Genomic DNA, 25,548 nt, shown 5'->3' with positions numbered 1-25,548 from the left:
TTTTTTTTTTTGATAGCTGTATGATTTCCTTAGCTGTTTCTTGAAATTAAAAACGCTTTAAATTATGCTCGGCATACTGACACCCACCTTAAATTCAAACACATGGGAAGCAGAAGCAGGCATATCTCTGTGAGTTTAGAGCAAGTTTGGTCTACATAAAGATTTCCAAGACAGCCTTTGCTACCAAGAAAGACTGTCTCAAACAGGCTCTATAACATAGTATCTGTACTGTTTTATATCTGCTGTAATCTAAAGTGTTTTAGTAATGAAAATGTGTGTAGCATTTATACCACTCAATGCTATTGGGACCCTGTCAGTGAGTAAATTTTTTTCATGTTAGGAAGTCAAGAGGCTAAACATCTTTACATTGTTTCATTGTCATTTGCTGTTCACTGATTGCAATTAGATCTGTTTACTTCTTTTTCATTTTTTTGCCCAAATTCATACACAACAACAAATTAGATAAAAAGATTAAAAGATTAAGTCCGTCTTCTTTTAGGGTAGGCATGCTCTTTGAATGAAAAAAATTATTCAAGGAAATTTAAGAGACTGTATAGAATAAGATACAACTCTGTATTCAACAGGTAATCAATTCTGATTTTTACTTACCATACCAGAATACAGTACCTTTGAAAATGCAGTGTAACTAATAGAGCTCTTAGGAATGGTGAGCAATTCTCACCAGTTAGAGTCTTAGGAAATACTAGACTATTCTTATTCCTTTAAGTAGGATATACTTGATGTTCACCCTTCTCTAGGGACTCCATCTCCTATGTGCCTCATTGTAATTTATTGCTTTTCCCTTATGAAATTAAGAAAATCTCAATTCTCTTTCATATTGTTTTATTCTGCTCTTGGGACTTTGAAGTCCAATGTAGGATAATCTGAGGTTCTGGGTTCATAACCTCTATTTACTATCTTTTTTATGTTATGAATGGAGCTCTTGTGATTAGAAGCAATGAGTCCACAGAATGTCAGGGTGTTGCCACCTCTGTTCACCTCCCTGAGTTTAGGAGTATGAGTTATATAGGTAACATTTATAGACTAGCATGAATGGGACTGCCAAGTAATTGAGAGACACAATGCATATTCTTGAGTTCTAGCTCTTCAACTGACAAGATATGTGATTGAGTCCTTAATTCCTTTTTCCCTTAACATCTGCATTTTTTGTTGGTTACATCATTGGTAACTTCAAAAATCCAATAAGGAAAATGAGGTGACACATTCAGTTCATATTGTTTACAGATATATTAAAGATCCCATAGGCATAATTCTCCCTCTTTTCAGAGTAAAAAACAACCATCAGCTAACTTTTTCAGATGGAAACCTTTATGATTTGCACTAACCAAATACTCCTTTCCCACACATGACATGAGCATAAAATAAATTTATCAAAATAAAATGATGAGTGCATTGATAGTGTTGATTGTGGAGGTTTGTAAAGGAAGAGGGAGGTGATAAAGTGATTTTAATTAAAAATACATTTTTAAAAAGAAAGTACCTGTCTGAGCATCCTGCCATCCCAAGGGATCCTCCATTCTCCTGCTGCCCCTCTGCCACCTCCACCAGACTCCTGAATCATACAGAGTCCTGAACGATACAAACTCTTAAACCATGCGGGCAACCTCCATTATCCCACTGCCTTTGCTCCACCTTCATTGATTCCAGAACCACACAAGCAAGCTTCTTTTCCCTCATCCAACTTCTATGCTATGTGAGTCCTCTGAGCCAAGCCAAACTTTACTGAGCAGCCTGCAATTCCAGCGGGACGTCTATTCTCTTCATGCCTCCCCTCTACCTTCAACAGACTCCTAACAGTACAGGGAAGCTTCCCTTCCCCCTGACCAATTGACCAGTTTTCCCTATTAACTGAGCACTCTGATCCAAGCTAAGCCATCCCAGGGGTACTTTCATTCTCTCACTGCCCCTCCCCGTTCCCTCCATCACACTTGAGATTCTGAACCATTTAAATTAGCTTCATGTCCCTTACCCATATATTACCCATATATCCTTTGCTACCTAAGCCTCATTGTCCTTCTGTCTTCACCTCCACCTGAATCCATGACCAATAGGCCTGCCTGGCTCCCTCCACAGTCTGTCTCATAGGAGGTCTGCCATAACTATTAACACAGGTGTAACCCCCACCCCAACTCTATTGAAGCTTGGATCCTCACAAAGACCAGAAAACATGGGATATGTCCTGCTCTGCCTGCAACCCTTTTTCTTTCTGGTCTGCATTTCCACCTGAACGCTTTGCAGGATGTAATTTGGCACCATCAGAACCCAGTTCACTTACCACAGTAAATACTAGCTACCCTAACACAGCTGAAGAGCCGGAATCTGACTTAAAATTCCATCTCAAGAAGATAATAGAAGCATTAAAGGAGGGTGTAAATAGCTCCCTTAAAGAAACATAGGAAAACACAGGCAAACAGGCCAATAAAAAGTAAACAAATAAATCTCTTAATGAAATAAAGGAAAATACAATCAAACAGGTAAAGGGATTGTAAAAATGGTCCAAGACCTAAAATTGATAATAGAAAAAGGAAAGAAAGAAAGAAAGAAAGAAAGAAAGAAAGAAAGAAAGAAAGAAATCCCAAATGAAGTCAATCCTGAAGATAAAGAACTTAGAAAAGAGAACATGAACTATAGATGCATCATCAACAGAATACAATAGATGAAGGAGAGACGTACAGACTTAAGAGATACAATAAAGAATTTGCAAAACACTGATCAAAAAATACAAAGTGTAAACAGTTCCTAACTCAAAGCATCCAGAAAATTTAAAACACAATGAAAAAGAGAGTGAAGAGTCCTACTCCAAAGGGCCAGAAAACATCAAAAAAATCATAGAAGAAAATCTATCTAACCTAATGAAGAGATGTCCATAGACATACAAGAAGTCAACACAACACCAAATAAATTGCACACACACAAAAAAAAATCCTTCTGCCATGTAATAATAAAAACACTAAACATAAAGAATAAAAGAAGAATATTGAAAGCTATAAGGCCAAGAAAGACTTTCAGACTTAAACCAGTTTTCTCAAAAAACACTAAAAGCCAGAAAACAGAGCAGATATCATGCAGACACTAAGAGATCACAAGTGCCTTCCCAGGCTACTATACCAAGCAAAACTCATAATCACCATAGATAGAGAAACAAAGATATTATATAGTAAGTCCAAATTTAAACAGTATTTATCTACTAATACAGCCCTACAGAGGATAATAGAAGGAAAATAACAAGGGTAACTGCACCCAAGAAATCACAAGAAATTAAACACTTCCCAAGCAACACACACACAAAAAGAAGAATTAGAAACACATAATACCAATTCTAACAACAAAATTAGGAAGAGGTAATAATTACTGGTGTTTAATATTTCTCAATATCAATGGACTCAGTTGCACAATGAAAAGACACAGGATAACAGAATGAATGTGCAGACAGAATCTATCATTATTCTGCATACAAGAAACACCTCAGCAGCAATGAAACTACCTCAGAGTAAAGGGCTGGTAAAAAGTTATTCAAGCAAACCATAGCAATAAACAAGCTGGAGTCACCATTGTAATATCAAATAAAAAAGATTTTCATCCAAGAGTAATCAAAAGAGATGGAGAAGAACACTTCATACTCATCAAAAGAAAATTCACCAAGATAATATCTCAGATCTAAATATATAAGCCCCAAATGCAAGGGCAGCCACATTTATAAAAGAAACTTTACTAAAGCTCAAAGCACGCATTCAACCTCACACAACAATAGTAGAGGACTTTTAGCTTCCCACACTAGGCAATAGACAGGTCATTAAAACAGAAGCTAAACAAAGACACAATGAGTCCAACAGAAGTTTTTAGCCAAATGGATTTAACACATATTATGTTCTACAGAACATTTAATCATAAAGAAGATAACTTTTTCTCATCACCTCAGAAAACCTTTTACAAAATTGACCATATAACCAGACACAAAACAAGTCTCAACAGACACAAAAAGATTGAAATAACCCCATACATTCTATCAGATTGCCACAAACTAAGGCTGAATTTCAATAACAACAAAAACAACATAAAATCCATATACTCATGGAAACTAAAGAACTACATGCTGGTTGATAACTTAGCCAGGTAAGAAGTAAAGATATCATAGAATTCAATGAAAATGAAGACATAGCATATCCATACTTATGGGAAACAATGAAAAAAGACATAAGAGAAAAATTCATAGCACTAAGTGACTTCATAAACAAATTGGAACAATCACATTCAAGCAACTTAACACCACACCTGAAAGTTCTAGAATAGAATGAAAGAAACATACCCAAGAATAATAGAGGACAGGAAATAAGGAAACTTGGGGCTGAAATCAGCAAGTAAGAAACAAAAAGTTTCTAAGTACAAAGAATCCACAAAAACAAGACCTGATACTTTAAGAAAAATCAATCAAGTTAGCTAAACTAACTAAAAGGCACACAGACAGTATCCAAATTAGCAAAAATAGAAGTCAAAATGGAGACAAAAAAATAAAAACATGAAATTCAAACCATCTTCAAAACTTACTATATTCAACAAAAATGGAAAATCTAAATGAAATGGGTGATTTTCTAGGCAGGTACCATGTACTGAAGTTAAATGACAATCAGGTAAACTATCTAAATAATCTCATAACTTCTAAGGAAACAGAAATTAGTCATTTAAAACCTTCTAGACCATAAAAGCCCAGGTCCTGATGAGTTTAGTGAAAGATTCTACCATACCTTCAAAGAAGACCTAATACCAATACTCCTCAAACTCTTCCCTAAAATAGAAACAGAAGAAACCCTACTGTACTGGCTGTTTTGTGTAAACATGACACAATCTGGAGTTATCACAGAAAAATGAGCCTCAGTTGAGGAAATGCCTCCATGAGATCCAGCTGTGAGGCATTTTCTCAACTAGTGATCAAGGAGGGAGGGCCCAGCCCATTGTGGGTGGTGCCTTCCCTGGGCTGGTAGACCTGGGTTCTATAAGTAATCAAGCTGAGCAAGCCAAGAGAAGCAAGCCAGTAAGCAACATCCTTCCATGGTCTCTGCATCAATTTCTGCTTCCTGACCTGCTTGAGTTCCAGTCCTGATGTCCCTTGGTGATAAACAACAATGTGGAATTATAAACTGAATAAACACTACTCCAAAACTTGCTTCTTGGTCCTGATGTTTGTGTAGAAATAGAAACCCTGACTAATACAACTGCCTAATTCATTCTATGAAGCCACAGTTGCTATGATACATATACCACATAAAGAAGAGAACATAAGACCAATCAATAGAAATACCCAATAACATACTCACAAGACAAATCCAAGAACACATAAAAACAACCATTCACTATGGTCAAGTTGGCTTCATCCCAGAGAAGCAATGATGGTTTAAATAAGAAAATCCATCGACATAATCCACTATATAAACAAACACAAATACAAAAAAAAATCACATGATCACTTCATTAGATGTTGTATTAGACAAATACAACAACTTCATGTTAAAAGTCTTGGTGATATCAGGAATTCATAGCTCATACCTAAACACAATAGAAGCAATATACAAGAAAGCATTAGCCAACATCAAATTAAATGAATAAAATCTTGAAACAATCTCGTTAAAATTAGGAGCAAGAGAAGACTTCCTACTCTCTCCCTATCTATTCAGTATAATACTTGAACTTGTAGCTAGGAAATTTAGACAACAACAGTCAATCAATGGGACATAAATTGGAAAAAAAGACAAAGTATCCCTATTTGAGGATGATTTGATAATATATATATATATATATATATATATATATATATGTGTGTGTGTGTGTGTGTGTGTGTGTGTGTGTGTGTGTGTGTGTGTGTGTGTGTGTATGTGTGTGTGTGTATGATTATGTGTGTGAGTATGTGTGTGACCCCAGAAATTTTACCAGAGAATTCCAATAGCTGATAACTTTAGCAAAGTGGCTAAAATTAACTCAAACAATTTAGAGCCTTCTTTTATATAAATGATAGACAGGCTGCAAAAGAAAATATGTAAACAAGTCACTTCACAATATCTATAAATAACATAAAATATATTGTTGTTAACTCTTACCAAATTAGTGAAAGATATGTATGACAAGAACTTCACATCTCTGAAAATAAATAAATAAATAAAAGAAGATCTCAGAAAGTGGAAAGATATCCCATGATCATGGCTCAGGATTAGCATAGTAAAATTAGTACGAAAAGCAGTCTATAGACTCAATATAATCCCTATCAAAATTCAGACATAATTTTTCACAGACATAGATAAAACAATTCTCAACTTCATATGGAAAATCAAAACAGCTCAGGATAGCTAGTACAATTCTCATCAGTAAAAGAACTTCTCGAAGGACTTCTCAATCTGTACTACAGAGCAATAGCAATTTTTTTAAAAAGTGCCCAGTATCACTACACAAAATGACATGTAGATCAAAAAATAGAATTGAAGACCCAGAAATAAACCCACATGGCTAAGGACATGTGGTTTTTGACAAATAAGCCAAAACCTTACATTGGAAAAAAAGAAAGCATCTTCAACAAATGGTGCTGGACAACTGGCAGTCTTTGTGTACAAGAACACAAATTGATCCATATTTATAACCTTGTAAAAAGCTCAAGTCCAAGTGGAACAGGGACTGAAACATAAAACCAAATACACTAAAACTGATAGAAGAAAAAGTTTGAATAGCTTCAAAAGCACTGGCAAAGGGGAACATTTCCCAGAGAGAACCTCAATGACTCAGGCTCTAAGATCTGAAATTAACAAATGAGACCTGATGAAACTGAACACTTCTGTACTGCAAAGGACACTGTCAATAAAACAAAATGCCAACAAAATGGCAACTTTTCTTTACAGATTAGAAAATTTTCTTCACTAAACCTACATTGAAGGTTAATATCCAAAATATATAAAAAGCTGAAGAAGTTAGACTCCAAAAACAAAAAACCCAAATAACCCAATAAAAATGGGTTGCAGAGCTAAACAGAGAATTCTCAATAGAGGAATCTTGAATGGCCCAGAAGTATTTTTAAAAATGTTCAGAGTCCCTAGTCATTAGTGAAATGAAAATCAAAAGGACCCGGAGATTCTGCCTTACACCAATCAGAATGCCTAAGATCAAAACCTCAGGTTATACCACATGTTGGCAAGGATGTGGGGAAAGAGAAATGCTCCTCCATTGCTGGTGCGTTGCAAACTGGTACAATCACTCTGGAAACAAATCTTTTGTTCCTCAGAAAATTGGAAATACTTCTACTTGAAGTCCCAGCTATACCACTCCCAGGCATATACCTAAAATATGCTCCAATATAGCACAAGGAGACATGCTTTTCTATGTTTCCAGGAGCTTTATATATAATAGCCAAAAGCTGTAAACAATACAAATGTCCCTCATCCGAAGAATGGATACAGAAAATTTACACTATTGAATACTATTCAGCTATTAAAAAACAATGGCTTCATGAAATTTGCAGGCACATGGAAGGAACTATAACATTTGAAATGTAAATTAAGAAAATATCCAATAATTTTTTTAAAGAAGAAAATGGCATCTTAAGTGAGCTAACCCAAATGCACATGTGACATGCATGTTCTTATTCACTAATAATTGGATATTAGCCAAAAATTACAGAATACCCATGATACAACTCTAGGACCCTAAGAAGTTTAACAAGATGAAAGACTCAAGTTAGGGTGCTTCAGTCCCACTTAGAAGGGAGAACACAATAGCCATGTGAGGCAGAAGGAAAGAAGTACCTAAGTGGGGAAGGGGAGGCTAAGGAGAAAAGTGGGGCAGGATCAGGTATGTAGGGAGAGAAGAAAGAAGTCCAGAGGGCCAAGAGAATGAATGGAAATATATAGCTGCCAGGGGAGACAGTAGGGCCCTCTAGAAAATCCAAAGCCCTGGCACGTGGGAGGCTCCCAGGACTATTGGGGATGACCTTAGCAGGAACAGGTCTTTTCTTAACAAGGCAGGCTTACTCTTACTAAAAAGGACAAAGCTTTCTCTTTTTTTCTTTTCTTTTCTTACAGACTTAGGTTTGATTCATTTAGCAATAAAGGGGTAGAAGCTTTTTCTTTCTGTACTGTAGCTCATTTTTCATCAAGAATGAATAAGAATAAGTGAGTCCTTTCTACACTGGTACTTGGTCTTTTGCTCCATACGTATATATCAGTATGGATGTGTGTGTGTGTGTGTGTGTGTGTGTGTGTGTGTGTGTGAGAGAGAGAGAGAGAGAGAGAGAGAGAGAGAGAGAGAGAGAGAGAGAGAGAGAGAGAGAGTATATAATAATGAGATAAGTAAGTAGCAGAGCCAAAGTGGAATATATAAAAATGCATGAATATTTCTAGGTGAGTTCATATATGAATGTATGTAAGTTTATGCATATGTAAAGGTTTTTCCTTATTGTTTCAACTTCTCTCCAATCTAAAAAGGGAGAGGGGAGGTTTCAAGAAAAGAGAGGAATAAACCCCAGGGATTAATCCTTTACTTAGTCCCCTGCTGTTTAAGATGAGGTGCTAAATACCAGAAAGTGCTGTTTCTGGCCTATGTGAAACTCAGTGAAGTAGGCTGGCTAGCACTGCAAAGAAACTTAGAATCAGAACAGGTAAACATTTTAATATTAAAAAAGCAACCCTAATTGGTGGCAAGACTGCATTTTTCCCCACCCCAGAAGCTCTTTCTCCCTGGATACCATCAAGAGAAAACCAGAACTCCTAAGCTGGCCTCAGGCAATCCTCCACTGAGGCATCATCCTTCACTCCAATCACCTTCTTTTTTTTTAAATTAATTTAATTTATTACATTTCAAATATTGTCCCCTTCCTAGTCTCTGCTTCCCAAGCACCCACCTCATATCCCCTCCTCTTTGCCTCTAAGAGGGTGCTCCCCACCCACCCAATTACTCCCTCCTCACCCCCTAGTATCTTCCTTCACTGGGGCAACAAGCCCTCACAGGACTAAGCACCTCCCTTCCCACTAATTCCAGTTGAGGCAGTCCTCTGTTACATCTGTAGCTGGAGCCATGGACCTACTCATGTAAACACTTTGGTTGGTGGTTTAGTCCCTGGGGGCTCTGAGGGGCCGGTTTAGTTGATTTTGTTATTTTTTTCCTATGGGGTTTTAATCCCTTTTTAGCTCCTTCAGTCCTTCCTCTAACTCTTCCATTGGGGTCCAGTAGCTGGCTGTGAGGGTCTGCACCTGTGTTACTCTGGTGCTGGCAGAGTAAAGAGATACATACACCAGAAAAGAGATACATACACCAGACTCCTGTCTGCAAGCTCTTCTTTGTATCAGGAATAGTGTTTGTGTTTGGTGTCTGCAAATGGATGGGTCCCAAAGTGGGGCAGTCTCTGGATAGCCTGTCCTTCAGTCTTTGCTTCATTTTTTTGTCCCTGCATTTTTTTCTGATAGGAACAATTCTGGGTTAAAGATGTTGAGATGGGTGGATGGCTCCATTCCTTAACTGTGAGGCATTGTCTATCTATTGAAGGTGGTCTCCTCAAGTTCTGTCCCCCTCTTGTTAGGTATTTCAGCTATTATCTGCACTGGGTCCTGGGAACCTCTCATTTCACTGGCATCTGGGACTTTCCCAACCAACACCATCCCACATGCCCTACTGCTACCTATTTCTATTCATTCTCCTGTCCCTCTCTACTCTCCTGTCTCTTTCCATACTTGATGCTGAGCCCTATTTTTCTTCCCCACTTTCCCCTTCCCTCTTCCACCCAGATCCCTCCCTCCTTCTCTCTCCCATGATTATTTTGTTTCTCCTTCTAAGTGGGACTGAAGCACCCACACTTTGGCCTTCCTTCTTGTGCATAACAGACTTATTTATAATAGCCAGAAGTGGGAAACAACCCAGGTGTTCCTCAATATAGAAATGGATACAGGAAAAGTGGATATTAAACCAAAAGCTCCAAATACCCATGATAAAACTTACAGAGTATAAACTAGCCTTCCTCCTTGAGGAGATGAGAGAAGTAAAAGAGTGGGTGTCTGAGAAATGTAACAAAAGGACCTGGGTTCTACTCATAGTTAAGTGTCTTGTGAAGCATCAACCTTTTGGATGTATGCCAGAATTAATCTAACTTATTGAGTTAATGCAATCAACAAACCTTGAGTTCAAGACAGATGTACAATGTAGGCTTGTTTATAAAATGGGTAATAAGAAAACTGGCCCTTAAAGATAACTTCAAAAGATACCATTGAAAAAGCCTGAGCATTATTGCTAGAAGAGTCAGAAGGCAAGTATTTACAGTATTCTCATCTTACAGTTCTTACATATTTCTTTCTAACTTATCCAGACAAATTTAGCTGCCACCATACACAACACACACAAACACACACACATGCATACAAACATACACACACACAAACACACACAAACATACACACACATACAAACACAAACATGGCAGACAACTTAAGTTGACAAATGTTTATTGATAGCCACCTAAATTTTAGGTAGTATAATTACACTTAAACTACTGCAGTTCTGACTTGAAAAACAATGATAAACCAATTGACAAAGTGAACAAATAATTACTTATTCTTGCTATAGCCCTTAATTAATACAATACCTGTCAGAATTCCTTGTAGTGTCTCATTAGAAATGGTTGAATACCAAATGCATGGTACATGCTGCCATCCTGAGTCCTTCAATGCTATGCAAATCACACAAAGTCTTCCTTGTTTCCCTACATACTAGGCATTTGAACAAATGTCAGTCCTCATGTAACTTACATGTCTGAAAATGTGCCCTGCTAGAATTGTCTAACTTCAAATGATGATTACTCTACTGCCAAACTACAGATGAACAGGCCACTGTGGCAGTGCAGTTTAAGACAAGAAGGAACTACCAGAGCCCAATTCTTTATGCATTCATCGTGTTTTATTCTATCTGCCGAATTCTGCTTTCCTCCTGATAATACATTCCAATGACCATTCTGAAAACAATATCTCTTTGTCTCAAAGACAATCTAAAAAGTCAAAATTAATACATGCAAGAAAGGGACCTCAAATACATACATAATAATATGAATACAAGTGTGTATATACACATACATATTAAAACAAATTACCTAAATATATAAAAACTAGAGCACATGCCAATTAATTTTCAATGTTTATATACTCAGACCTCCTCAAGTACCATTTTGAATCATCATAAGTCCCCCTGTAGACATACGTATGACACTAGAAAATTAAGATAAGTATTATCTGAAATCATCAATGCTACCCCAGAAAAGGTTGTAAACAAGTATATTTTTAACAAATTAAAATGCAATACATTCAACATAGGAGTAAAATCATATACCTTGGCTTCAAGGCACACATTTCTGTAAGATTTTCTTCACTGCTTTCTTAACATCTTTATTTTTTAAACTATAGATGAGAGGATTAAGCATTGGAATCACTACTGTATAAAACACAGAGACAACTTTGTCCTGCTCCATAGAGTAGCTAGAAGTGGGACGCAAGTACATGAAAAGAATTGTTCCAAAGAAGATGGTAACAGCCATGAGGTGGGAGGCACAGGTGGAGAAGGCTTTGTGTCTTCCCTCTGCAGAAGTCATCTTCAATATGGCAATGAGGATGCACAGATACGAAATGAGAACAATCAGAACGCAGCTGATGACATTGAAACTGGAAAAGGCCATGATCACAATGCCATTAATTCGAGTGTCAGAGCACGAGAGTTTGAGCAGGGGTGGGGTGTCACAGTAGAAATGATTGATCTTATTAGAGCCACAAAAGGACAGTCTGAAAGTCATCCCTGTGTGGATGGCTGCATTGCCAAAGCCTGCTAGGAATGAAGTAGACACCAACATGAAACAAATTCTCCCAGACATAAGGACTGGGTATAGCAAGGGATTCCAGATGGCAGCATAGCGGTCATAGGCCATCATGGCAAGCAGGAAGCACTCAGTTCCCAAGAAGGAGCCAAAGAAGAAGAACTGGGCTGCACAGCCATTGAAAGAAATGCCTTTATCCTCAGCCACAAGGTTCAGCAGCATCTTAGGGGTGACAGAAGAAGAATAAGAAGCATCAACGAAAGAAAGGCTGCTGAGAAAGAAGTACATTGGTGTGTGCAGACTGCGGTCAATCTTAATCAAGGCCATCATGCCCAAATTTCCCACCAGTGTCACCATGTAGATAATCAGAAACAATGCAAAGAGGATTTGCTGTAGGTCTGGATTGTCTGACAGCCCCAATAAGATAAATTCTGTCACTTCTGTGTCATTTTTATCCTGGTTGATTTTGACAGTTCTAACCATCTGTGCTGCAACACAGGAATTGTTAGAACACTAGGTTAATTTTTATGAATGTAGACTATTGATTATATAAATACTAACAAATGTAATGACAAAACCACAAATACATACATGGATTTTTGATACATACAAATTCTTACAGAATAGTGAAATATTTAATATCAGAGTCAACAGTATTTGCTATGACATCACTGTATTTATGATTAATTATTAACAAAATTGTAAACATTTATGTTTTATACATATAACTGAAGAAACATGACACACATTACTTAACTCTCTGACTTCTCTGTGTTAGTCTGTATAAAGTAACTTAAAATATTAATAGTTAACAATGTGACCCAAACATGACAAGCAGCTTCTGAGGTACTTTATATTTTATGACCATTGAATTTAATGAAATTGAGGCTATTCTCATACATGCAAGAGATTTACATCAACTCACCATCAAGAAGGTTCAGTAAAAGATTCTAGTGATTACAGAGCTAGATAGTATGTGTATAAACATTCATAATAAAAAATATTAAGCAGCCAATGAAGTTCAATGGTTTAACTGAGTCACAAGATCACAAAACAATTATTATAAAGCAAGTGATCTATGGATAACACTTATGTACTAGATTACTCCAACTTGCAGAAAAGTTTTCCAATGATTTTACTAGAATAAAAGACAAATGTGTGAATATAAACATATATAATTCTAAAACTTATTTAACAGTTACAATACTATAAGCATTTTTAAAAGAGCCATGTATCTCCTTGAAGAAATACAGTTTTGATGTTTACCTTACCAGTTAAAACAGATTTAGTTAACAAGGCTAACATGACAGGACCAGCACACATAGCACATAGAAGAGCCTTGCTATGAGAGTAAATGAAAAGAATTAGTCTAATATCATAAAATATAACTTAAAATCATGTTAACACCTACAATACAAGGTGAAGTCAAACAGAGGAGAAAATATGAAAAGGTAAAGGAAAATTCAAACGAGAAGCAGCCTTTTCCCCCAATCACATACTTAGACAATACTCACAACCTTATGGACTCATCATGACTATTTCAGAAGAACGTATCTTGCATCATCTCCTATTATTTACTAATAAATTAAATTGACATAACCTGCTTAGGATTTTACATTCCTCCCACTTACCACTCACCAAGAAATATTACTTGGCACGATCTAAAATGAAGTCGCAGGGCCAGCATTTACCCAATACTTTTACTGACAGTGATGATGAAATTGTAACTCAGTGTTCATCTGGTTAGAAGAACATAAAAGATCTGATTCTATCTTACAGAAATATCCATACATGCAGATTGATGCTGAAGTTTAGCTTCCTTTGAAACTGTCACTAACGAGATTAGTAACATAATCTCTCTTTTTCTCACATTTACTAAAATGGTTGAGGTGTCATTGCTTCTGTTAGTATATAACCAATCAGTGATGGGGTTTTTGATGGGTACTATATTAAGAGTATTGTTAGAGTGTGTTGAGGAATCTCATCTAACCAGTAGTACTTTTTTTTGACATAGCATAGATATTGTGTTGATACAACATTTTCCCTTCCTTAACATGATATTGTCTATATCAGTGATTCACTAGCACAGACAAACTGAGAATATAATCTTCATGATCTGGGGATATTGCTCGGTAGTTAACAACACTGGCTGCTCACATAGAGGACAAAAGTTGATTACCAATATTCACACAGTAGCTTGTAATTGTGTATAATTCTAGTTTCCAGGGAGCTAATGCTCCTTTAGATATTGCACATATAAGTTACATAACTATATATGCAGACAAAACACTCATGAACATAAAGTAAAATAAAGACATTTAAAAAATAATTTTGTCTCAGTAAAGCAAAGATGAACCCCTTTTATTAGATTTCCAAACAATTCTCATGAGAGCATAAGTCAAGTAAAAATAGTGAAAATAAAATTTCTCATCAGTGCTAATAATGATGAGCAGAAAGAAAATTTTCAGTAAAGACAGCAAGTATTGTAATGTGCCAAGTATGCTTTTATGTATATTCTCTATAAGCCCTGTGTTAAATACTTTAGTTACATTATTTTATTAAGTGCCTAGAGGATAACCACAAAACAGATCTCATGTACAAATTAATAGCTTTCCTGGTCAGATAGTTACCTCAATAGATCATAAATTTATACTCAAACTGAAAATCTCATTTAGTCAATATGTGAAGTCATTTACAATAACATCATAAATGCTGAAGTGGGCACTACTGCCCAGAGGATTGGTAGCACAGTTTCACGGGCTCTATCAAGCTTCTGAATTGGCTTAGTTACAATGAAAACATCCTAAGTCATCTTGGGATGCAGCTCAATGGCAGAACACTGACTGAAATATATATGAGGTCTGAGTCAACCCTAATGGTGACCCGAAAATCCATGTTGTCTCCCAAAAAACTATGACTTTATATATTTATGAAAAATTATCTGTTTACGTCTTTGCTTGTGAATCATGCTTTTCTGGGTTTTTTATTCTTATGTAAATCCTCCCTGTGTTTAAATCAGGACTTGAGACACTCTGTTATAGCTGCTATATGGCTAGGATAACAGGAGTGGCCACCAGCCTCACATTCCTCCTCCATCCTAACAAAGTAAGGTCCTGTTTTGTTTCTTTGCAATATGCTTCCTGCCTTCAGTGACTTTGTAGTCAAATTCAAAGTCCTGACAACACTGAACAAGACTTTCAATGTTTATGTCTATCTGAAAGCATATAACTGTATATGTTATGTATATGTAACTATATGTATAACTGTAATCTAACATTCTTCTTGAACTTAAAACATCAAGAAGGAGTATATAGGAAGTCTATGAGGAAAGAAGTAAAAATGTTGTAATTTTATTACAATCTCAAAACAAATTAAACAACTGAATTTTAAAAAGAATGCAGAATTATATTATCTCTTGCTTTTCATGCTTATTATCACAACTATAACTCTCTGCTCAACCAAAATAGGTATAGAGTTAATTTAAAATACGTTCTCAATTCTCAGTACATTGACATTTTCAATCAGTTAGGAACATGGAAAATTAATAGCTAAATGGTGTTTCCTTCAGATCAGAATATTCAAAGCATTGTCCTTACCTTATCTAATTCCTTGACTTCTTTTGATCCTGCTGTTTCTGGTCTTTGCCTGAATTCACAAACACACACAGCTTCAGTAGGAGCACAAAAACTGACCTTCTTGAGAGAGCTATTGACCTCTTGAGTCAACAAACAGCAACAATAACTAAATTAAACTTTATTCACATTTCCTTAAAGGTGAAAACTCCAACTAATTATATTGCAATGAAGTCCCTTTCAAAAGAGACTATCAGTCACCATGGCCCAACTCTGTGTGTGTGTGTGCGTGTGTGTGTTTGTGTATGTGTGTGTGTGTGTGTGTGTGTGTGTGTGCCACAGTTGCCTGAAACTTCAGAACACACTGCATAGTATTCAAACTCATTTTAACTAGGATGTGATTCTCATTCCATGTTCTCTGGGAATTGATTCTCCCATGTGGCATCCATATAGTCTACATATTTCCTCTCTGAAGTTGAGAAAACATTAAGTCTCTTTTGTCTTTATATTCTTTTCCCTTGAGACCCCATAGCCTATTGAAGAATAATTTTTGAGGACTATGATTTTAAGCACTAGTTGCACCATTCCTCTGTGAGCTCAAAACACTGGGGTTGTGTCTGCTTGAAACATTTGAGCACAGGAAACAGCAGGTTAGACATATCTCTAGTGCCCCCTTCTAAAGAAAGCAATGTACACACAAGAAATTAGATCATTGGAAGATACTTAGGGGTAGAATGGAAGAGAAACTGAGCAATTGAAACCCCAAGGGTTGTTTGGGAAGATGACATCTCAGTTATGTGCTTCTGTAACTGTGTGCCTGTAAATATTTCTTAGGACTTTCTTAGCTATATCATTTCTAATGACATTGGAAACAAAAATAATGAATGTAAATTCATCTAGTACACAGAAATAATTAGAAAACAAGAATACATGTGCACAATTATAAGAGATGCATAAATTTGTGCTAGAGTAGAGGGACAAAACAGGTATTGTAGGGAGGAAATTAAGGGGTGAATAAGTTGTGAATATACTCTCCACAATTAAAACAAAAGAACAGCAATCCCTCATCCTTACACCCATTTTATACATGTATCAAAATGTTCACAAATATAATTTTTAAAATGCAAAGCTATTTGAGGTTTTCTTGTAAAGTCCTGAAACCATACTGAATACACCTGAAATCTTATCTAATCCCTTCAGTGGATGATCTCAGCCTGGCCTACATAGGGAAATTGATTGTTTTAAGATTCTGTATCATTTATAAAGAATACAGGAACAACTCATACTCAATATATAAATTTGGATAAGTTTAGACATTTAATTCATATTTCAAATAATATAACAAATGGTCTCAGATACCTCTGAATGTTTTTCTTCCTTTTGTGGCCTAATTACACAGGACACTTTTTCTTTAATACATCAATGTCATTCTCTAAGAAATAGCATAAACAAAAGATTTTCAAGAATTATTAGAAAGCCTTTTAATTCATCCCTTAAATCATACTACAGAGGGATCTATAGCCTAAGCAAAAATCCTGAAATGACTTGGCATAGTAATGCACATCTTTAATTCTAGTACATTTTAATCTGGTCAGTGAAAGGCAGGCAGGTCTCTATGAACTTAGGGCTAGCCTGGTTTACATAGGGAATTCCATTCCAGCAAGTGCTGCAGAGCGAGACCTTGTATCAAAAAAAAAAAAAAAAAAAAAAAAAAAAAAAAAAAAAAAAAAAAAAGAAATGAAATAACATTAAGTCCTTACAACAGATCATCATTTGAGTACAGTATTGCCAAATAAACCTGTACATGTTTTTGTCATTAATCTCAAAGGGAAGAAAAGTAAAATTCCTTAGGGGATAGCACTTATGCATATCTCTGAGTCTCTGGTGAATGTAAAAAAATCATTTCGAGATGTTTCTTCCAGAAAACAATGCAAAGCTCTGAGATTTAAATACCTCAATCACACAGACACAACAGTAGGATGAACAACTGGCTCTGAAACAAACGCGAGGACAACTCAGGGCCTTTCAATTAATCGCAGAACACTCAGTCAACAAGAAGTCCATGTAAGAAGAAGAAAGTTTCAGCCTGCTACTGACGTGTAGAGAACAGGTTAGCATTCTACTGGTACAGGGCAGACTCACACTGACCAGTGCTGCTTGATCTACCAGCTCTTAGTGCTCACCAGGTCCTTATGCCACATTCTAATAACAAGACACGGCCTGATTTTAACTGCGAGCTGTCATTAGAAGTTAAAATATAGAAGATGATGGAACTAAAGGTCTTCACCACCTCTAACTTACAGATCGGAAATCCACACTAAATCAACAGCTGACATAACAGTAACAACTATTGCAAATGCTACAGTAGCATCTCCAGACACTTAATACACGTTCTTTTCACAAAAAATTTGTTTTCAGCTGAAGCATATAAATCTGAAATATATTTGCCCTCCACATACTTCAAGAGTAAGATTCTATACTTTGCTTAAATAGTTCTGTTTGTGGTTAAAAAATGATCAACATTTAATTTCCAATAAGCTACTATTTCTTTATAGGGATTGATCAGTAATTACTTGGATAAAACTAAAACAAAACATTATATGTGTGTGTGCATACATGTGCATATAAATACATGAACGTACATATGAACATAAATGAATATGTATGCTTGTATATAGTTATATACATATATATGCTCATTTATTTTGCCTTAGTAAAGCTGAGTCTGAATACCACAGCTAACTTTCTACTCATTTTAAAATGTAACTGACTTGCTCTGGAATTAAATACTGTTTTCTTAGCAGTAAAGACAGCAGATGATATGTCATCACTATAAGATAAACATTGAATATCTTTTGAGAATCATAGAAATGAACTTATATAAAATTAAGAATTAATCCTAGTACACTATAGCCAAATACATTCGATACTGAACATGTAAGAATCATTGCACCCAGCACTATTTTGTGGAATAGTTTAAAGCATATTGGTATTAGTTCTGCGTTGAATGTCTTATAGAATTCTGAACTAATGGAAGAGTTATAGAAAAAACTGAGTAGGCTGAAGTAACCCCATAAGAACATTATCAACCAACCAGAGCTCAAAGGGAATAAACCACTATCCAAAGGATACACATGGATAAACCCATGGCTCCAGCTTCATATGAGGCAGAGGATAGCCTTGTTGGTCATCAATGGGAGAAGAATCCGTTGGCCCTGCCAAGGCTCAACCCCTCATTATGAGAGATTCACATGGCAGAGAAGCAGGGGTGGTGGGAGGATGGGTGGGGAGCATCCTCAAACAAGCAGGAGGAGGGAGGATGAGATAGGAGGTTTCAGGAGGGGAAACATGGAAAGAGGACAACATTTGAAATGTAAAGGTAAATATTTATAAGAATATGTATATATATATGTGTGTGTGTGTGTGTGTGTGTGTGTGTGTGTGTGTGTGCAAAATTCTTCACTAAATCCTTATGTTCCTAAACATTTTTCTTTTGGTTGGGAGACTTCTAACAACTGCTTCTATTTTGTGAGAAGTCATCAGACTATTTAGATATTTTATCTAATCATTATTTAGCTTTGGCAGCTGGTATATGTCTAGAAAATTGTCCATTTTACTCAGATTTTTCAGTTTTGTTGAATATAGGCTTTTGTAGTAGTATCTGATGATTTCTTGAATTTCTTAAGTTTCTGTTATTTTGTCTCCCTTTTCACTTCTGATTTTGTTAATTTGGATACTGTCTTTGTGCCCTCTTGTTAGTCTGGCTAAAGGTTTATCTATCTTGTTGATTTTCTCAAAGAACCAGCGTCTGGGTTTCTTCATTATCTGTATAATTCTTTTTGCTTCTTTTTGGTTGATTTCAGCTCTGAGTTTGATTGTTTTCTGCCATCTACTACTCTTGGGTGTATCTGCTTCTTTTTGTTCTAGAGATTTCAGGTGTATTGTCAAGCTGTTAGTGTATGCTCTCTCTAGTTTCTTTGTGGAGGCACTCAGAGCTATGAGTTTTCCTCTCAGCTCTGCGTTAATGTGTGCCATGTGTTTGGGTGTGTTCTGCATTCATTTTCATTATATTATAAAAATATTTAATATTTTTCTTTATTTCTTTCTTGACCAAGTTATCATTGAGTGAAGTATTATTCAGATTCCATATTTATGTAGGTTTTTTGTTATTGTTGTTATTTGGTTATTGAAGACCATCCTTAGTCTATGGTGACCTGATAGAATGCATGTGATTATTTTAATTTTTTCTGTGTCTGTTGAGGCTGGATTTGTGGAATGATATTGTGTAAACTGATTTTGGCATGGAATATCTTGGTTTCTCCATCTATGTTAATTGAGCGTTTCACCGGATATAGTAGGCCAGGCTGGCATTTGTGTTTTCTTAGGGTCTGTATGACATCTTCCCAACACTATAGCTTCCATAGCCTATATTGAGAAATCTGATGTAATTCTGATAGGCATACCTTTAAATGTTACTTGACCATATTCCCTTACTGCTTTGAATATTCTTTCTTTTTTCTGTGAATTTTGTGTTTTCATTATATGTGACAAGAAAAATTTCTTTTTTTTTTGTCTAATCTATTTGGAGTTCTGTACACTTCTATGTATGATCATAGGCATCTCTTTCTTTAGGCTAGGGAAGTTTTATTCTATAATTTTATTGAAGATATTTACTGGCCCTATGAGTTGGGAATCTTCTCACTCCTCTATAGCTTTTATTCTTAAGTTTTGTCTTCTCACTGTGTCCTGGATTTCCTGGATGTTTTGGGTTTGGAACTTTTTGTATTGTGCATTTTCTTTGAGTGTTGTGTCAATGTTTGCTATGATATCTTCTGCCCCCGAGATTCTCTTTTCTATCTCTTATAATATTTAGGTGATGTTATATGACTCCTGATCTCTTTTCTGCGTTTTTTATTTCTAGTGTTGTTCATTCTTTATTGTTTCTATTTCCATTTTTGGGTCCTGCATCATTTTGTTCAATTCTTATGCCTGTTTGGTTGTATTTTTTTGTAATTCTTTATGAGGAATTTTTGTATTTTCTCTTTAGAGGCTTCTACCTGTTTACCTATCTTGTCTTTCGTTGTGAGAGTTATTTATGTCCTTCTTAAATTCCTCTATTATCATCATGGGTTATGATTTTAAATTCAAATCTTGCTTTTTTGGTTTGTTGTGGTATCCAGGACTTGCTGTTGTTAGAGTACTGGGTTCACATGATGCCAAGTACCCTTTTTTTCTGTTGCTTATATTCTTGCATTTGCCTCTTGCCATCTGTTTATCTCTGGTGTTAGCTTGTTTTGCTGTCTCTGACTATGGCTTGTCTCTCCCGTAAGTTTGTCTGTCAGCACTTTTGGAAGACTAGCTTTTTCCAGGCAGAATTTGGGTATGGAGAGCTTTGGCACGGGGTCAGCTCTGGGAGCAGATAGAAACTGGAAGGATCCTTTCCTGGCTGTTCTTTGGTTCCTGTGTTCTGAAGGCTCTGGGCAGGTCTCACTTGGGCCAGGTATTTGAATAGAAGTGGTGGTTTCTTCTCAAGTGTGTCAGCACTCCTGGGAGAGAAACACTCTCCTGGAGTAATTTGGGTATTAAAATAGATATTCTTCTTCTCATTAACAATCCAGGAAGACAAATACCTATCTGTGAAATATTAGCAGTGAATAGTAATTCTTGTACTTCTCTGTTCACAACACAAGAGAACAACAGAGTTCTTTATGGTACATGAAGCATCTGCTCATATTTTGCTCTCTTTGGATAAAATATTGAAGCTATTATAAGGAGGGAGGGATTTACTACAAGTCACATTATTCAACTGAGTGACATAGTCAGGTGTGGGTTTGATCCTTAACTCATTGCAAAGTATTTTTTTCTCTTGTACGTGTTACAGTTCAGTGTCATGTCTATGAATCAGAAATAACATCTGGGTCTGGGATCTTATCTAAAGTGTATGCAATTGCCTTTTTTTCTTTCCATAAGATTATTTCATCTCAGGCTGAGGAGAAAGGACATCCTAGAAAGGGCTAAGCTACTATATGTGTACAAATATTTGTGAGCATAGACACATACTTGCTGAAGTTCATGTATGAATGGCATGTAAATGTGAAGAAGAACCTCAGGTTTTGGTTCTTCAGCACTTTGTACACCAGACCAACTGTCCCACGAGCTACCAGGCATTCATGTCTATCTTCCAGATGTCCTCAAAACACTGAGAGTATAGCATGTGTTATTGCCCTAGGCCTTACATGAATCTGAGGTTACAAAGTTCTATCTTCACTAGTGTGTGGAATTTACCCATGGAAATCAATCTAAAGTTTTTTTATAGTATTATTATTCTTATTGCTGCTACTAATAGATTGTTTTAAAATTTAAATGAGGCATCATGGGTAAAAAATGATTACAATCTAGAAAATCATCTAACCCACAACTATATGATTGGTCAAATAATGTAAAACATGACTTTGCTAATCCCCTCAGAAGAATCCCTAAGAAGAATGACTTATGAAATAATAGATGTTTTCAAATGCATAAATGAATGAAGTTTTACTTAAGTTGCTTTTGTTTTCTTCTTGAATTATTACACAGATATATTGACATCAACTATACCTGAAGTGCATACAATTTTTATATTTCTGTATATGTACACAAGCATGAACTCATTGGCACAAACTATATGGTAAGCTCTTTGCACTGCTACCACTTATCTGTTTGTGTGTGTGTGTGTGTGTGTGTGTGTGTGTGTGTGTGTGTGTGTGAGTGGGTGCATGTGTTTTATATGTCTGCATTCCATCACTATTGATGGAATTAATCTTTCATTTTCTACATTTTTGGAAATGGGATAATTCAAGGTGTTCATATTTTATGTCTTTGTTCTCTGGGTATAATTGCTTTTGTACTTACTCTTTATCAAAAATATATCAATGGTTTTAGCTTTCTTTTTAATCAAGTAGTATTGCATCATGTGCCCACATTATAGTCTATTAGACATTTCTCCTATGTGTGGGCATTTATCTCTTCATACTTTTGATGGATCATTCATAAAATTACTAGATAGATGTATGTATATAAGAGAGCAAGCATTTGTATATTTTACATGTCTAATAACAATGATAAAGACTTTAATATCTCTACTGCCTTGTCCAAACTTGTATCCAAAATTAAATTATACATATATATATATATATATATACATTTATCAATATTTCACCTTTGTTTAATTAATTAATTAATTATTCCAAATTTATTTTTTAAAAAACAAAGATACAAGTATAGATTTTTAAAAAGCATTTTGAAATAAAATTATCTGAATATTTTTGATAGTACTTGATTTTTTTTAAAAGTTTGATAGTATACATTGAAATTTTACTAGTTTACTAGTGACAATGAGCATAAAGTACATGTAAAACAAAACATAACATGAAAATACTCAAAGTTTTCTTAGTGTGTAACTATTAAACAATGATTTTTAAAATGTTTGTTTAATTTATATGTACCCACATGACTATTTGAGCATTCTTTTTGACATATTAAATTTATTTAAAACCAAACTTAAAATTCTATGTAATCAAGAATAATACAACTTTATAATACTGTTTTAAAATTTTACATCTAATTTTAAATATATTTTCAACTATAGAAGTATTTGTGTGTGAGAGAGTATATATGGATAAGCATACACATGCACATACCCATGTACATGCAGGTTCATAGAGAGGTCAAAAGAGGGAATGAAATGTACAGGTATTAGTGAACTGCCTGATATCAGAGTAATGAAACAAACTCCAACCCTCTGTGATATCAGCATGTCCTCTAACAGATGAGCAATCTTTCCTGACCCTCAATTAGAATAATGCTTTTAGAAAACTCTTTTATGCTCTAAAAATGAAAATCACAAATAATATAATAGACAACTTTCACAACTATATTTATATTTATATTTTTATTCAGGAATCTCATCTATAGAAAACTGAGTTCTTCTTACTGAGTCCTTTAACTTCTTTGTAAGTTAAAATTTAAGCTCTTGACAAAAATTCTCCAAATAATTTCTTATAAGGCTGATGTTTCCATTTTGTGTCTTAATTCATCTTATTGAGGTAGCAATGCACACAATGGACAAAGAAGAGGTTGACAGACGTGTGTAAATATAGATGAACTCCCATAATAATGTTTATTCTGGACACTTTTTGTTGTGATTGATCTTTTTTAAAAAATCAGAGTTAAAGATACAACTTATAACTAAATTCTAACCTTAGAATTTAGTCTTATCTACAATAGTGAAAAAGTCATAAATTCATCTCTTTCTCTGGTTCCTCTTCTTTGCTAAGCAGCAAACCACTGAGAGAGCAGTATCTCTTATCAGGATTATGAAGCCATTATATGCATTTCTAATGTTACTTTCTACTCTGTCTCATTGGATTTGATCTAGTTTGACTTGTTCAATACCCTTAATTCTACACGTGAACAGAATGAAGGAAAAAAATGACCCATCAAAAATATGTATTCCTATGTTTTGTTTCAGAGAGAAGAACATCACACCTGTTCTTTTATGCTAGTGAATAAAGTGGATAATAACAAAGACCAGTTCAAAAATCTGGTGTTGTGTGTAAATGACCTCAGCTTACTAAGGGACTGAAGAGACATAACTTGCTCCCACAGGAAGCAATACATTTCATGTATGTGTACACTTGGAAAAAACACAAAATCTTGACCAATGTCCCCTGAGCCACTGTAATTGACACTGAATTGAATAAGTGAATAAAGGGTTGAGTATCTTTCAAAGATATCCTTCTTTATTATAAAAAAAAAAAACTTACAAAATCTTAAGCACATAATTGATTAAGTTTATCTTTGGTAATTCTAGTGACCGGAAATTAACTAAACATTACCTAAACACACACAAGCATTTATACACACACACACACACACACACACACACACACACACACACTGCTTAAAACAATGGATAAAGAAAATCACTCAGTCGTGACTGAATTTATCTTTATGGGCATCACTCAAGACCCTCAGCTGCAGATCATCTTTTTTGTGGTCTTCCTCATTGTCTACCTAGTCAATGTGATAGGGAATGTTGGCATGATCATTCTGATCATAACAGACAGTCAGCTCCACACTCCCATGTACTTTTTTCTCTGCAACCTCTCCTTTGTTGATCTGGGCTACTCATCAGCCATTGCTCCCAGAATGCTGGCTGATTTTTTAACAAAGAACAAAGTTATCTCTTTTTCCAGCTGTGCCACCCAGTTTGCTTTCTTTGTAGGTTTTGTGGATGCTGAGTGCTATGTCCTGGCTGCCATGGCCTATGACCGCTTTGTGGCCATCTGCAGACCTCTCCACTATAGCACTCTCATGTCCAAAAAAGTCTGCTTGGTCCTAATGCTGGGCTCTTACTTGGCTGGCCTAGTGAGTTTAGTGGCCCACACTTCTCTCACTTTCAGCCTCAGTTACTGTGGTTCCAATATCATCAACCATTTCTTCTGTGAAATTCCACCACTTTTGGCTCTGTCTTGCTCAGATACCTACATTAGTGAGATACTGCTGTTCAGTTTGTGTGGCTTCATTGAGTTCAGCACCATCCTGATAATCTTCATCTCCTATGCCTTCATTCTTATTGCCATCATCAGAATGCGATCAGCTGAAGGCCGCCTAAAGGCTTTTTCTACATGTGGCTCTCACCTTACTGGTGTTACCCTTTTTTATGGTACAGTAATGTTCATGTACCTGAGACCAACATCCAGCTACTCTCTGGACCAAGACAAGTGGGCCTCTGTGTTCTACACAATTATCATTCCTATGCTAAACCCCTTGATCTACAGTTTGCGAAACAAGGATGTGAAAGCTGCTTTCAAAAAACTGATTGAAAAGAAACCTCAATAATTAAAAGAATTAAAATCTGTTTTTTTTTCTAGAGGAAAAAATGTAACAGAAGGACTGTGTTAGGATATAGAGAGTGCAAAATGTCACCCCAAGTCACTATCTCTTTACTGAATATATCTCAAACTTTGAAGAATTTTCTAGAACATTTGCAATCTAAGTCTCATCAAGCTTCAATAGCAACTCTGAGAGGTATAAAATTATCTTATATTACAGATAATTAAATTAAAACACTAGCAAGTCAACAAACTTGAAGAG

At 35.6% G+C, this 25,548-nt stretch overlaps 2 protein-coding genes across 2 annotated transcripts; one reads left to right on the top strand and one right to left on the bottom strand.

The window, feature by feature from the left end:
• Positions 1–11,368: 11,368 nt before the first annotated feature.
• On the bottom strand, positions 11,369–12,322 carry LOC308429211 (olfactory receptor 5AP2; the record flags this gene model as incomplete). Its single annotated transcript, XM_080927946.1, has 1 exon — positions 11,369–12,322. One exon carries the CDS (start codon positions 12,320–12,322, stop codon positions 11,369–11,371), a length of 954 nt encoding a protein of 317 aa, XP_080784072.1.
• A 12,038-nt stretch (positions 12,323–24,360) lies between these two features.
• OR5AR1 (olfactory receptor family 5 subfamily AR member 1) lies at positions 24,361–25,293 on the top strand (the record flags this gene model as incomplete). The annotated part of the gene is made up of 1 exon (XM_080927680.1): positions 24,361–25,293. The coding sequence occupies one exon, from the start codon at positions 24,361–24,363 to the stop codon at positions 25,291–25,293; it is 933 nt and encodes a 310-aa protein (XP_080783806.1).
• Between the last annotated feature and the right edge of the window lie 255 nt (positions 25,294–25,548).

The sequence above is a fragment of the Micromys minutus genome (genome assembly GCF_963924665.1).
Source record: "Micromys minutus genome assembly, chromosome: 13".
Lineage (NCBI taxonomy): Eukaryota > Metazoa > Chordata > Mammalia > Rodentia > Muridae > Micromys > Micromys minutus.
Note: the sequence above shows the minus strand (reverse complement) of the source record. Positions and strands in the feature narration are given on the sequence as shown.